Source organism: Tauraco erythrolophus, chromosome 21 (genome assembly GCF_009769465.1).
Source record: "Tauraco erythrolophus isolate bTauEry1 chromosome 21, bTauEry1.pri, whole genome shotgun sequence".
In the NCBI taxonomy this organism is placed as follows: domain Eukaryota; kingdom Metazoa; phylum Chordata; class Aves; order Musophagiformes; family Musophagidae; genus Tauraco; species Tauraco erythrolophus.
The window spans coordinates 12,781,016-12,796,382 of NC_141485.1; the positions used below are offsets into that span (position 1 = coordinate 12,781,016).

The following is a 15,367-nucleotide window of genomic DNA, read 5'->3' on the forward strand; positions in this document are numbered from 1 at the left end:
AACTAACTGATCTGAAAGGTGGTAACATAGCTGCCAGCAATCCTAGAATCCTCTTCTGAGAGCATTCAGCAAAAACTTGTTCCTGGCTAGGAATTAAAACCTTCTCTGCTTGCTTCTGGGCAGAATCCTCCAAGAAGTAGTTATCTGCTTTTTTAAAATCAAAACAAAAAATGAAAATCCCCAAAATGACATTAAAAATAAAAGAAAGAAGCAATAGCTTCATTCTTATAATTACAATCTACGGAAAAACTTTATTAAAATTTGAAAAGCAAGTCTTTATAAAAAGCGTATAAAAGATAGTAGGTAAAGAGATTTACATCATCTATTAAAAAAACATATAAAGGAGAATACTATGGACATATCCATTTAACTACTGTAATTCTCACAATACTAGTCTTTAATAGAATAAAACACTTAATTTCTGGTTCCAAGTAAGTACGAATACACAAGTATTTGTACTATAATCTCTATACATGGATATATATTGGTGAAATTCTACTCTGATTTACAGAATCCTTTAAACCATCTGCAAGGTAGAAGTTGCTCAAAGCAGTATGCTTGGCAGGTTTTTATGAAGCAGACAGCTCGCTTGCATTAAAGACATTTGCAAATACTCAAAAATGAGTTAGGAATAAAAAAAACCCCAGCTGTTTGCTTTGCATATGAATGGCTATTTCTGTGACAGGGAAAATGAGAAATAATTTTTTACCTGTTGAAGAAACATTATCATCCACAGACAAGTCTGACTCTTGTCTCAAAACAGCTTTCTTTGCAAAGACAGCTTTGCTTTCACTTCCTTGTTTTCCTACTTTATCTTCTGCAGGAGACTGAATTTCATTGCTAGCATCTCCTTTCCCCTAAAAATAAAACAATGGCACTAAAAGATTAAATAAATAATAAATTAAATTAATAATTTAATTTAATAAATTAAATTTAATACTTGCAGAAACAACCACGGAAAGAAGCAGTCATCAGCATTTGACAAACACTTTTCCTCAAATATCAAAACCTTTTATTGGTTAAGAATTTCTTGATGTATACATGTCTTAAGCTTCCATACAGTGAAAACATATTCTTCTATTTTACTCATTATCTCTGTGCATAAAATTATGACACTCTAGTTGTTTTATACACTGTATTGAACTGTGGGAAACTCATTCTCCTATCTAAACAGTGCTAAAAACTAGAGGAAATGATCACCCTTTTAGAAAGAACAATTTTTGCCCCTTCCCTCCAATGCTTGTATGAATCAGTTGCCTGTAAGAATATAAGGTGATGCCTTTGTCTTTAATGAGCTGGATCTAATAAGAAAATGAGCCAGCCAACTCCTCTCCTCTTGCCCCTCAACTTTTACCTACAAATGAAGTCACTACTGTCCATTATTTCACACGTTACACATCCAGAACAGAATGTTGAAGCTTCTGAAGATCATGCATCTAATTGATATGAGGGGTTTTGGAAATAATGGATACTTACACTACAATGCATAAAAGAGCCTGTGCTTGGTTTCTTATCTCTTCCCTTCACTGCTGTATCACCAGTATGGCTTTTTGGAGCACCATCTGTGGGAGGACTGACTGAAACAGTGTCGTTCTCTAAGAAGGATTCACCTTCTGGTAACATGCAGAGGAGAGCTAAATTTTTCAGCCCTGAAAGCAAGAAAGTTATAAAAGCTGTTTAGCTGTTGAGTGACATGATTCGTAAAAAGCAGAAATGAAATATTTTGAAAGAGAACTGCAAGCTTCCCCTCGCACATTTCTTTTGAATATCAACTCCAGCAAAAAGATGTTCCTCACCATGATCACTTAATCATGTAGTTCCATTAAATAATAGTGATGAAAAGGTGGTGACATTTTACACCTCACAAAGAGACCACCAGGGTAGAAGTCTTAATTAATTTAAGAAAGTGTTAGAGATACTTTTCATAATTTACACTGTTGGGAGGTAAGTGAAATCTGTCTTAGCTTTTAATCCTCTCATCACTTAAATATTTGTACAATAAAATTGTACATTAAAAACCAAGCAGATTAAATAATGACTATGCGTAATGATTTGGTGGTGACATTTCAGCTGTATTGGAGCTACTCAAAAAACCTACCAGTAAACTTATTCGAACTTGAGTCTAGACTTTTTGATACACTCAACACAGGTCTCTATTGTATCACTCTATTTTCTGTAATAGGTCTTAGTAGTTCACAGAAATCCTCATTTCCAGGCAAAGGGTCATCATCTCCAGAAACTTATCTCATACCACAAATAAGGTTAAAAAATTCTTGCCCAAAGATGCAGAACAAAAAACATTTTCCACCAAGTCATGTGCTTTCCTTCAAGTCCTTCAGTTGTCAGCAACAGTTAGTAGCAGAACATAAAGCTATATTGATTGATAGCTTTACAAGATCTAAGATGGAAAAAAACCCTAACCAGAGAGTTGCCAAGTTGTCTTCAATATTTATATAAGCATAAAATTAATTTTCTCAAGCACCCTATATTCCATATTTTAGTGATCTTGAACAACACTCGTTCTACATTTCTACATAAACAGTTATTCTCAGTGAAGTACACAGTAGCTTCCCCTTTCCTTTGGAAACTTCTAAGTGAGTAATCACAGACTTTTCTGACACTTGTTAGAAATCATTGTCTCAGTGATGGAGGAGCTGACTCACCTTTTCCGTGCTGCGCTTTCATCAAGCAGTCTCCGATGAGCTGTATGCACTGATGCTGCAGAACTCTGGCATGAGTGAGGACCTGTGAATCTAGTTTCTCTCCTTCTACTTCCTCCCCATTTGCCAGATCTGCACTGTAGAGAGTCAAAGCTGCAAACAACAGCCAGGAGTAATTGTGGACATACGGCTGGATGAGCCTGTGTCGGTCACTGATTCGAATCGTCACCATTGGATACACTGTGATGCTGTGAGTGGGCAAGTGACTGAAAGAAGAAGGGATATAATTTTGAAACTCAGCCGCTTTCTTGCTAACCAATGTCGTTAGCAACACATGACACCATTACAGGAAACGATGGAAAACCCAACACATTCCAGAGTTTCAAACTATAGACCTGTTTTTAAAGATCTTTGGTGTCAAGCACTGAAACCTATGTTGTCTAACCACAGCACTGTTCATTTCTTCTGTCCTCTCATTTGGGGTTGGTAACTCTCCTGCAACTTTCACAGCCATGGCTAGAAAACAATTGCTACTAAATTACTTCAAAGGTTGGGGCAGCTTTCCAAACTGCAGAAATTTTTGCTGAACTGGTCCTATATTTGCTATATTTCCCCAAAGGACATCAACTAGATGTTCTGATTCAGGAACGACCTTGTAAGAATCAACACTAGAACGACTGATTGTACTTAGTTGCTAATTATCACTTTAACCCCCGCAGTGAAGTGGAAACAAAATCACATGTTTAATACCTGTCAGAGTATTTCTTTGCAGAATAGCATCCATAGCAAAGGTCAAAGTCATCACAAACGTTACAGTTCATTCTCCGACCTATGATAACTCCTTGACAGTGATCACAGGCATACTCCATGTTAACCATTTCATGGTCATCCTCATGTCCTTCAGGTTTAACTCCACCTGTAAAGAAATATTTTAAGATTTCCCTGTAAATCCTTTTTGATAAAGGATCTTTCTTAATTTCAAGTTCACATTCGGATTAGGAAAAGAAAAGCTTAACATTTCTACAATATCCAGAGGAAAAGTCTTTCACTTTATGTATAATTTAGAAGACACTATTTTGTCTTCGAGTATAGGGTATTGAGGAGTTTTTAACGATTCTTACCAAGAAAGCAAGTTTTACACAGATCCATGTCATTGCACTGCAGACAGCGGTAGCGATGCCAAGGTGCAATTTCATCACAGCCATCACAGGATATGTCCACATTTAACAGGTCACAGTAACGAGCAACAAACATGTGCATCTAGAGCAATAAATGGACACAATTTTTTTGAGTATTATTATCACTTTGAGAAAGCTCTTTTTAGACAGAAAGCAGAACACTTCCCCTGCCAAAAAAGATGGGGATTTCTACATCATTTTAGACTTCTGAAGGCCTACAGGGAGCCAGGGATCCAACTCATGAAAAATCAGTTTAAGTCAGATTCCTTTCTCTCCTTTAGGCTTTTAAAAGTCTCCTATTTACCCCTTCTGCAGATAAATAAGCAAATCATAACGTCACCTTTCTCTGCTTCTCTGGGTCAGCTTGAGCTATCTTTTCATACCAGGTCTCAAACATTACATCTTGACATTCATCCATCCACTCACAGTTTTGCTTATAGTCTGCAATTTCATCTTCTTCACTCCACTGACTAAAAGAAAAGCAAGCTCAAAATTAAGTTTGAATGCAATGACGCTTTCCTCTAACATAAATTGGGATACTTTTTTTTTTTAAAGAACAAAGTGCTATAACATGCTAATAAAAACCAGTTCACTTGGTTAATAAAGGGCCATATAGATACCTGCTTCTTGCCTCTGTGACAAGTTCTTAAATATAGATGGGGACCATAATGCAAAAATCAGAAAAATCTACACTTACAAAACTGCTTCTGGTAATGCTGGCAGGTCAGATAAGACATTTTTAAAGCTTTTTGGCCTTCACGTTTGCTCACGCGTAAGAAATACAACTACTATAAAATTGCAACATGCAGGTGCTAAAAACATTTGATATTTATCAAGACAAGAAACAGCATTATCTACCTCCTGCTACACTGCTAAACAAGTGAAATGTTCCAGCAGTAATCAGGTTAAAGATGAAATTTTAATAGTTTTTGCACTAGTAATGCTGCAAAAAATTTCAAGCACTTCAGTAAAGCCCTTGAATGTTGGCCAAAATTATGTCATACTTGTTAATAGTACTTCTACTGCTTGTTTCAGCCCAAAGTTCAGGAGCCTTTCTTGGTAAAAATGGGATCAATAGTTAGTACCATGTGAAAATTGCATTTATACTTGTTAATAGTACTTCTGCTGCTTGTTTCAGCCCAAAGTTCAGGAGCCTTTCTTGGTAAAAATGGGATCAATAGTTAGTACCATGTGAAAATTGCATTTTTCCTGACTCACCAAATCACACTGTCATGAATACTTATGTTTTCTTGTGATGTAGTCATAAGAAGATGTGGTAACTGAATCTCAACAAAGAAGGCAAGATCGCTTGGTTCCCAACTCATATCCAAAAGGTGAAGGAGAGTTGTCTGCACACATGATAAGGCAGGAAGCAACGATCTAAATAAAAACACAAGACAATAAAACACGACAGCTCTAACCTGAAGCTAAAATAGCATATTTGGGGAGCAAGGGCGGATAATCACTGTACACTGATTTCCAGGCTTTACTCTGCATTAAATCATGTGGCAGAAACTCAAGTTTACTAACACGTAAACTTACAAAATTTACCAAGAAGCATAGACAATACAATTTGAATAAATATCCTGTCCTCTATGGATCCAGCTGAAACAGAGCTTATGCTATAGTCTGAATATTAGCAAGAGGGTCCATCTCTTCCTATTTTCAGGAATTTGTTCTCTTTGAAGCCTTTGCCATGTTCAGTTGAAACCGGACAAACGATTTGGGAGTTAGTAGTAGGGAAACGGACACTATAGTAACAAAATTCTCACCCCTTTAGGGCACCTGGCTATAAATCCCAAGAATTCCAACTGGAATATTACCAAAACATGAGCTTTAACATTAAATCATGGCTGCAGAATTGTAGAATCTATTTTGGCATCACTCTTGCTAAAGTATCCTACAATATATTTGCTAATTTTAATATTTTCCTGCTAAGCTTCAGAAACACATTGCAGAATTATAACTACAATATGCAGTAAGTCAAGGTTTTAACAATGATAAATTTATCGTGCTTTCCTGCATAGTATTAATAAAAAGGTAACTTGGCATTTTTGATCACAAGATTAGGGCTCCTCATTTAGTTCTATAAATAATGCAAAGTATAGTCAAACTTAATTAAGGAATTAAACAATAAACAACAAATGACATGGGATGAGATGAGGAAGAAAAGAAAAAAACCATAAATCTCACATAAGTAATGCAAGCAATGTACTGTACCTGTCATTAATTGTACTAAACCCTTTCACAGAATTTACCAGGAACAAAACAAGCTGATAGTAGGACTCTCGAATCTCTTTGTGTAGCTCAGCACCACAGCCTTCCAAGTTTCCAAAGTAGCTAGAAATTAAAGAATCAGTTTAGTAGTCTAGAACTCACTGCTACATATTGGGTAGCATGGTTTGTGCAAATTTTACAGACAATCTTTTAAACACTCCCCACCAAGTGGGAAGGATGTTAGTTTTTTTTAAAATGCAGTCTGCCACTTTCAAATAAAAAAGAAACCTGTACCAGGAATCAGCAGTTAAGAAATAAAACAGGCAAAGGGATGCCATCCAGAGGGACCTTGACAGGCTGGAGAGGTGGGCCTGTGAGAACCTCATGAAGTTCAACAAGGCCAAGTGCAAGGTCCTGCACGTGGGTCGGGGCAATCCCAAGCACAAGTACAGGCTGGGCGGAGAATGGATTGAGAGCAGCCCTGAGGAAAAGGACTTGGGAGTGCTGGTGGGTGAGAAGCTCAACATGAGCCGGCACCGTGCGTTGGCAGCCCAGAAAGCCAACCGTGTCCTGGGCTGTATCAAAAGGAGCGTGGCCAGCAGGTCGAGGGAAGTGATTCTGCCCCTCTACTCTGCTCTCGTGAGACCCCACCTGGAATACTGTGTTCAGCTCTGGAGTCCCCAACATAAGAAGGACACGGAGCTACTGGAGGGGGTCCAGAGGAGGCCATGAAGATGATCCGAGGGCTGGAGCACCTCTGCTATGGAGACAGGCTGAGAGAGTTGGGGCTGTTCAGCCTGGAGAAGAGAAGGCTCCGGGGTGATCTTATAGCAGCTTTCCAGTACTTAAAGGGGGCCTACAGGAAAGCTGGAGAGGGGCTTTTTACAAGGGCGTGTAGTGATAGGACACGGGGCAATGGCTTTAAACTGAAAGAGGGGAGATTTAGATTGGATATAAGGAAGAAAATTCTTCACTCAGAGGGTGGTGAGGCAGTGGAACAGGTTGCCCAGAGAAGTTGTGGATGCCCCATCCCTGGAGGTGTTCAAGGCCAGGTTGGATGAGGCTTTGGTCAACCTGGTGTAGTGGAGGATTTCTCCGCCCCTGGCAGGGGGGTTGGAACTAGATGACCTTTAAGGTCCCTTCCAACCCAAACCATTCTATGATTCTAATATTCTCATGGCACTAAGGAAAGAACCTTCCTAAAAATTTAAAAGGTGCTTTACAAAAATCTAATCAAGATCTTATAGGAAATCAGTGTACTTCAAGATGACCATAAAAAGCTCTTGACAAGTGAGAAACCAGCCGACAGAGTTCAGCCACACGATAGAAATCAGACCTAAACTCATGAACCAGAACAGCATAGTACTAGCTCCTGCTTTGAGATAGTGCTTTCTAGCTGTAAATAAGGAAAAAAAACCTTCCAAATTATCTCTCCTTACTAAGAACCATTGCACATGCATATAATTGATAGGATATTTTTGCCTTTTTTTTTTTTTGTATGTATGTGCGCATGCCCTATAACTGGTCCATAGCTAATATCACTGCAGACCTCAGCTTGCGTGTCCATCACTTTAGCCTCTGGCACATGAGTGGAATATATCACCCCCATCATAAAACTTGTCTTGTACAGGCATCACATCTGAAGTTACGAAAAATCATGAACAAGCAAACCCTTGACTAACCAGACATAACATGCACCATTCTTGGAAGTTAGTTCTTCTGCCAGATAGGTATTATTTTGATTTACAAAGTCAGTTCACAAAAATTCTAAAGATGCAATGCAACAAAAGTAATTAAAAGTTAAATGGGTTAGATCACTAAAGTTTTACTGGATGAGAAAGAAACCAATCTATAATTAGAAAGGAACTTAAACTAAAGCAATAACTGAAGTCTCTACAGTCTTTTTGAGTTTGTTGTGATCTGGTTGGATCTGTAAAGATGTTTCTGGGTATCCACGCTGTGATTCAATTGCATGATGCCCACTGGCATGATGAACAGCTGTACAACTAAGTTCTACTTGAAAATAATCACTGTTTCTTTTAAAAGGAAGCATGCAAGATATGCATAGTAGACTAAAAACTAATCCTAAAATCATATTTTTATTACCCACATGGATTAAAACCCAGTAACTTTCTACTGTTTTCAATATACATGACTGGGAGAACACAAGGGCTAAGACATTAAATCACACGGCTAAGACGTGTCTAAATAATTACTTACTTTGTAAAATCTTTCTGACAGGCTAGAAGTTCTAAGAGAAAAAGTACACACGGTGGGTGAAAACAGTGTGGCTGTCCAAGTGAGTCTAGGCACTGGCGGATTGTCTTGAGCACTTCCATAATATTCTGCCCTTGGGATTTTCTCAAAGCAAGAACCTTTAAAACACTAAGAAGAGCAAAAAAAAAAAAAATCTATGACAACTTCAAAACACTGTGCTTAAAATAATCCAAATAAATTGTAATTCAATAACTACTTGACTAGTTAAACAAGAGTTTGGTATCTAAATTCTCAATTGTATTTCAGCAGTGGGATATTGCAGTTGGAGTGAGTGATAAAGCTTTAACCAGAATTTAGCACTTCCTCTGCCAGTCCAAGTTTTAGAGCCTAAAATAGACAAGCTGAGAATTGGAAATCTCTCCTTTGATTTACATTTTCAGAATACCAAGTAATTTAATAAGAGATGCAACTACTCTGTATTTGGCGTCAAGGATTTCTAGTACTGCTATACCATGTCTTCACTGTTTGTAGATAAGAAGCGAAATGCCACTGCAAACAGACCTCAAGAAGACAAGAAACAGTCAAGTAATTGTTTTCCACATTCAGAAGTTCTACCTGATGGAAGTGAATCAAAGGAAATAATACTCTCTACAACTCCCTACACGGCTGTGAATAACTGAAGTTTGATACGTAAATGTGACACCTGTTTATGTACAAAATGATTTTCAATGCTATCTTGCAGCTAAAAGATGTTTTATTCCACCTGAAGAGGTCTGGAGACAAGTTTCTGTATTTCATAATTGGCAACATTTTCAATTTGCTTACCTTTCATGTGAAAGTGATTGATCCTTAATAAAGTCTAGTATGTTTTTCAATATAGGGTATTTCTCCTTCACAGTAGGCACAGCTCTTGGCTCTTCCATTGATCTGAAAGACAGCAGCCTTAGTCTTCCACGGCTGAACTGAGATTTTCGTGTGGGAGTGGAAGGAGGTGATGATACATCTTCTTGCTGTGAAACTGTATTTTCAACAGGCTTACTATGAAATGCAGATGCTTCTTCTGTTTGGAGGGGGTCTGGAACTTGTTTAATCTTCATATCAGATTGTGTCATTTGGCCCCCTTCTTTCAAAACAGGATGAGTAACTCCATCGGAAGATGACGAGTGTGCTGCCTGGAAGTCCGTGTCCACAACAGAACCTTTTCTTTGGCATTTATCACTGACATACTGTTGGCTATCATCAATATCTTGGTCTTCCAAACTGTCTGCAGCAGAATCTTTCGTCTTTGCTCTTACAGGCAAAAAATTCAGTAACAAAAGGCTCTTCTGCATACAAAGTTTTGCTGCAGCATAAAAATTGGAAGAATTAAAATCATGACAAAAGAACACCAAACACGCTATCTTCTGCTTAGGAAGAAAGTCATTTATCTTGTTTCTTCTGAGCCAAAACAGCTAGAAAAGATTTTTCTCATTACATTGATGATGATGCTATCAGTTACTTAATGCTAGATTTCCAAATGCTAATTTTGAATAAGCACACTGAACCATATGAAGCACACAGTAATCAGTGAGAACACATTTTATTCTAATAACAATCAGCTACTATTCTAACATCAGTTAATTGTAGTGACAAGTATCTACAAAACCAGACGAATGTAAGTTCAGAACCAGGTGACTCAAGTGAGAGGTCACTCCCCGTAGCATTTTCCCTGTGTACTATTTTCTTCAAAGAACAGCAGAACACGATCCCAGATAGTTCATGTAATTTATACTAGTTTATCTCTTCAGGTATTAAAAAGTAACTCTACTCGCTAACTTATCTTTCACAGCAAAGGTAATGACTAAGATTTACAAAGCAACGCTTTACTAAACTACCTGGAATGCTTACACGTTTGGAAAGGCAACACTTACCAAGAGTCTCTGGGTTCACCTCACTTGCTTCTGTGTTCTGCTTCTCCTCAGTATCATTTCCCCTACCCATCAGGGATTTCTGCTTCATTTCCAACTGTAGACAGGATGTTAAAATAGTTAAAATATGACTCCCCCTGTATATCTACACAGCACGGCAGTATGAAGACTGTATTGCATTAAAGAAATTTAAGCTCAGGAAGAGATGACAGTATTTATTCCCTACTGCAGAACAAAACACCTAGTAGTCTGAAAGAGCGGTACCTAAACTATCAGAGGAGATAACGCAGCCTCATACCAAGATGCTCAAGGCTTGTAGGCTGAGACCCTTCCCTGTCTTGTGACTGGAAGTGCATCAGCCCTCCAAGAAAAAGAAGGCTTCCCCTTTACCCCTATACCACTCCGAAAAAGATATACATCTAGTCAGGATATAAGACTCTTCAAAAGCATCGTGTCATCCAACTAGTGAGCACCGTCAGATGCCAACATCACCTGCAAGCCATGGGTACAATGCAACTATTCATCTAACATGCATCTACGCTTATTGCAGCTCTAGTGTATTAAGTTGCCAGGAATTCTAGCAGGCAGGAAAGAGGAGTGAGGAGGTCACAAGATACTAGAACAGTTCATTTGGCCGGCCTGCATCTGACAGGCTCGCGAGAGTAGCAGAACAGCAGGCTACAGAAAGAATTAGCTGTTCTTGAAGGCCACGTAGTTGTTAACATTCAGAATCTCCTGCAGACTAGTGAATCTAAATAAATTTTGACTCTCTGCAGCTGCAGGTGATGATGTGGACACATCTCACCAGGTTGTCACCAGCTCTTGACGTAGGCTTATGCTTCAAGGAAAATTATGTGCAAAAAAACACACTCTGAACTGCAGCCAGTTACCTGCTTGTCAAAGAAGCCATTATTTCCTTTTCTGTCAGCACTGCATTACTGTGAGAATGATGTTTAAGACAGATTTCTTCCTATGCTAAACCTCAAAAGAATTCCCAACTGCTGTATAAGAACATTCCTAACAAACAACACACATTCCTGCTGAAAAATAACACTGATTTTAAGTCAAATTCAGTCTTAAACGCTCATGATGACACATCTGGGGCTGAGGGAAGGAATGCATTTAAATGTTTAAATTCAAAGTTTAGAAGTGAATATATGTTCTTCCTAAGCAAAAACAGTTGACCTAGAATCACTGAAGGAAAACACTGTTCCACCCTACTTCTTAACATTGCATATTAAGATAAAAGACATTAACAGATATCTTCCTGTGTGATCTTACCATCCATATTCTAATTGAATCAGCCAGGGAATATACTTGTGCAAACTCATCACTCAAAGGCACCTTTCCTCCACTGTTGACTGGAAATGAGAGAAAGAAGAGTTCTGTTTATTTACAGCTCCATTTTTATACAACTTGACTACTTAACTAAAATTATGCTAGAGCCTTCCCTCTGTCTCTTAGTCAATTCTTGGAATTATGCCTGTAAGAAAAAGGGAATAAAAACTGCCAGCTTTCAAACACCTTAAATACATAACTGCACCTTGACAAAGTTATTTGCTAAATTAAATTATGGTATCTTTCTCGAATTATGTATCTTCCCAAAATTAATGCCTGCTGTTATGGAAAATAAAAACCTCTCCCCATACATTCAAATATCACAAATGAAAACTGATATAAGAATAATCAATAAATGCTTAGTATTAACTTAAAGCTCTCTAGATGTATTTAGTTACCAATTTTTTTTCCCTTTTGTTTTCCACTGTGAATTTCTGGAATACACTTTCAAGATCAATTTACAAAAATTAAAGACCTGACAAAGCAGTTTCCATCAAAACTGGCCTGACAACAACTATGGAGAAAAAGATATTCCTATTCAGGGTCCTCTCTCTCCCATTCCCCTTTTTGTTTTTATTTATTTTTTTTTATTTTTTCTTCTTCTCAGCACCACTTGTATATGCTTCATATGGCACAGGTCAACATGAGTCTTGAAATTAGTCTCCAGCAAGACCGACAGATGAAGCTATTAACATTATAGTAGGATCCATATCTTATCCACTCATTAATATTTTCCTGAGTTTCCACAGTTTTCAATCTTACTCAGAAAATCAGATCAACTGTCAGGCATAGACAAAATGACTAAAGGCAATAAGCACTTTAGTAATCAAGTCAGGTTTTGTGTCAATCATTTTTACCCTTAACTTTATAGCTCAAAATGTAAGATGTTTCACTTCAAAATTGTGACAGAAAGTGAAAGCCTAAAGTGAAACCCTTCAAAACCAAGTAATACCTTATTATCCAATACTTGAAATATATCAATAAGCTTAATAGAAGGATGGTGTAAGTTTAAAAGCTGTTCATTTTACCTACTGAAAATATATCCACTGTAATACAATGGGTATTATACAAGTTAATAGCAAAATATTACCTTTTATTAAAAAAAAATATTAAAAATATGTATTTGAGGATGTCAAGGTTAGTTTCCACAGTGTACCTCCCAAAATGTTAATTTACACCTTCTCCACCTCCAACATTTAAAAGCCATATACAAGTTGATGCTTGCTTTTTAGAAAAGATACAATGAGAGTGTGAAATGATATAAGAACCATTAATCACCAGGAGTCACACTGTTCTGAATTAAAACTCCAGAGGACACCACTAGTCTCTTTGGGTATATCCTTACAAAGCTTAGTCAGTAGATTCCGATGGTTATTAATATTTGGACAGAGCTCTGAAGATAAAAGCATGTATTAATAAAAAATAAACATTCTAGAGATAAGGTTTACCTAGTCTACCTAAATTCTGATTTTTTTTATACACATCTATTTAAAAATTGTCATGCTAAACTGATTTTTCAAAGTTTATAAACTGAACTATAAGCCTTTTACAAACTTTAACTCTTCATTATTAAGACAGTCTAATATTAGAGTTACCATATTTTTGAAGCTTCTCATATAAATCTGGAGTGAGATACACCAAAGCAGCAAATGTTGAGTTCACAGCTTGATCAACAGTAGAACCAGCAACTATATCTGTCTTTGGGGTCTGTTTTTTACATGCCTGTGTAAGTCCTTTGAAAAGTTCAGATTTTTGCCCACTGAAGTCCTGGGCAGGATCTGATTTTGCAAAGTCGATAAGAAAGTTACGGCAGACATCTTGGTGAGAGCTCCTAGCCTGGAAAGAACGTTGGAAAACATTTACTTTAATATTATCTGAAAAATTGTTGCAGCTCATTTCTACAATTAAGTCAACTTGCAGTATATCTACTGCAGTAGAGCAACCTGGTCTAATGAAAGATGTCCCTGCTCAAGGCAGGAAGGGTTAATTAGATGATCTTTGCAGGTCCCTCCCAATCATTCTATAATTCTGTGAAAATGGAAACTAATAAAGGGCACAGAACAACAGATTCTCTCCTCAGTATTTGAATTAAAGAGTGCAAGTGATGACAGCTTTAGCACAACAGCATATGCTTAAGGATACATCAATCAATTAAGTCTGAATGAAACTGTGACACATAGGGAATTCATGCCAATGAAACAAGAGCAGTGGTGTAAGTACCTCTCTTTTATCTTGGTGCAGTCTACTGCTTTGACTGGCTCCCCGGAGTACCTCAGGACACATCTGATGCCTGAAGACAGGTTTCCACAGAGGAGAATTAAGAACTGATGTTACTTTCAAAGGAGGCAAGTCTGCTTCACTACCTAGTTCTGCAAGACATTCAGAACAGACACTTCAGTTACTAAATATTTTTGTTCATTTTTACAGATTAATGAAATTAATAAATGTTAAATATGCAGTAGGGGGCGAAAAAAAGGTAATGCAGGTAGACTGAACAAGTTTTAACAACATTCTCTAACTTCTGTTTCTCTAATGAGGTGCAGAAAATCGAAATACCCTTGAATGATAGCATCAATATTACATCTTATAGGGACAATATGTTACATTATGGAAGGACTTTAAATCTAAAATTTTCACTGTACTTACAACCATAGAAATTCCCCAATTTGCAAGAGAGTTTAAAAGCTTCTTCTCCTACTAAAGACCTAATAATTTGCTATATGTAAGCATGCTCACATTCAGAAAGGAAGAAAATATTCTATGATAAGAACACTTCAGTTAGTTCCCTAAATTCACAGCTAAGTACCTCCTAATTTTTCAAGGTGAGTACTTCTCCAAAGTGGCGAATGAATTCAGATTTAGGAAGCCACATAGAAGTGTTCTTTTTAACTAAAAGAATAAACAGTGCTTTTTTTTTTTTCTTCCTTATTTCACCTATCTCATATTTTGCATTCTACTCGTCTTCAGTGGCCCAAATCCTAAGTGTAGTTAACTTCTGGAATTAGTCAAACTTAATTTTGAATTAAAATTTAAATCAATACCAAATGCTCATGTAAAACTTTTAAAATAATTTGTGTTCTAAGCTCTGCATTTTTTTTGATTTGCTGGTTCCATATTCACACCACCAACATAGGGTGGATCACAGCACTAGGGAACCATTTTACAAGAAAAAAAGAACAGGAAGAACAGAAGATTGGGCAAACTCTGATATTACTTCATAAATGTAATTCCGCTTATTGTGATTACTTCCAGGTGTCCATGCCTTCCTAACATTGGCTTCTGAATACCAGAGAAATCACAGTGATCTCTGAGTACTCGCTCAGAGCAGTCCTGCAGAACAGCAGCCAGGCTTGCCACAAGCAGTGGGGATAGCTCAACAACCCAGCTTTGCTAAGCAGCAACACAGCAAGTCTTCCATCTTCAGTTAAGAGAGAAACACAAAGGAACTCCATCTTCACAGGGGACTTGAAACATAAGGCCCTCTATCTACTCTTTATATGGCATCACAACTTCTGGAGCTATTAAGTGCACTCACCTCGGAGACTTTTCAGTGCCATACTTCGGGAAGCCAAGCGCCCCATCAGCCGGGATACAAGAAGCTGTAAATCCAAGCCCCAAGAAACGGCAACATCTGGTAGGCCGTAAGCAGTGATGGAAAACTTGTAGCCCCACTCATTATTACTGCTGTCAGAGTGAAAGAGAAACTGCAGCCGTGGGCCAGCCTTAAAGGTCACTTTCTACAGAGCAACAAAACAGTCATTTTGCCAAATGTACATGACAGGAAGATGTTTCAGGGTAATGAATTTCCTTCAGCAATTGTGCTTTTTCAGTATTATGTTCTGTCCATAAC

At 37.6% G+C, this 15,367-nt stretch overlaps 1 protein-coding gene across 6 annotated transcripts in view; it reads right to left on the bottom strand.

Moving 5' to 3' along the window:
* The window catches only part of ZZEF1 (zinc finger ZZ-type and EF-hand domain containing 1), a 66,881-nt gene that overhangs the window by 23,945 nt on the left and 27,569 nt on the right, over nucleotides 1-15,367 (bottom strand). For 5 of the 6 annotated variants that reach the window (XM_086624807.1, XM_086624810.1, XM_086624811.1 and 2 more), the window contains 16 exons: nucleotides 15,053-15,254; nucleotides 13,738-13,886; nucleotides 13,113-13,353; nucleotides 11,461-11,540; nucleotides 10,183-10,276; nucleotides 9,098-9,614; nucleotides 8,276-8,440; nucleotides 6,059-6,178; nucleotides 5,057-5,218; nucleotides 4,179-4,308; nucleotides 3,782-3,920; nucleotides 3,411-3,576; nucleotides 2,664-2,926; nucleotides 1,477-1,649; nucleotides 710-857; nucleotides 8-147 (listed from right to left, as the gene is read on the bottom strand). In XM_086624807.1, the coding sequence (XP_086480933.1) occupies nucleotides 8-147; nucleotides 710-857; nucleotides 1,477-1,649; nucleotides 2,664-2,926; nucleotides 3,411-3,576; nucleotides 3,782-3,920; nucleotides 4,179-4,308; nucleotides 5,057-5,218; nucleotides 6,059-6,178; nucleotides 8,276-8,440; nucleotides 9,098-9,614; nucleotides 10,183-10,276; nucleotides 11,461-11,540; nucleotides 13,113-13,353; nucleotides 13,738-13,886; nucleotides 15,053-15,254 (2,889 nt within the window). The remainder of the gene's footprint in view (nucleotides 1-7; nucleotides 148-709; nucleotides 858-1,476; nucleotides 1,650-2,663; nucleotides 2,927-3,410; nucleotides 3,577-3,781; nucleotides 3,921-4,178; nucleotides 4,309-5,056; nucleotides 5,219-6,058; nucleotides 6,179-8,275; nucleotides 8,441-9,097; nucleotides 9,615-10,182; nucleotides 10,277-11,460; nucleotides 11,541-13,112; nucleotides 13,354-13,737; nucleotides 13,887-15,052; nucleotides 15,255-15,367) is intronic. The other variant, XM_086624809.1, reaches the window with a different exon arrangement.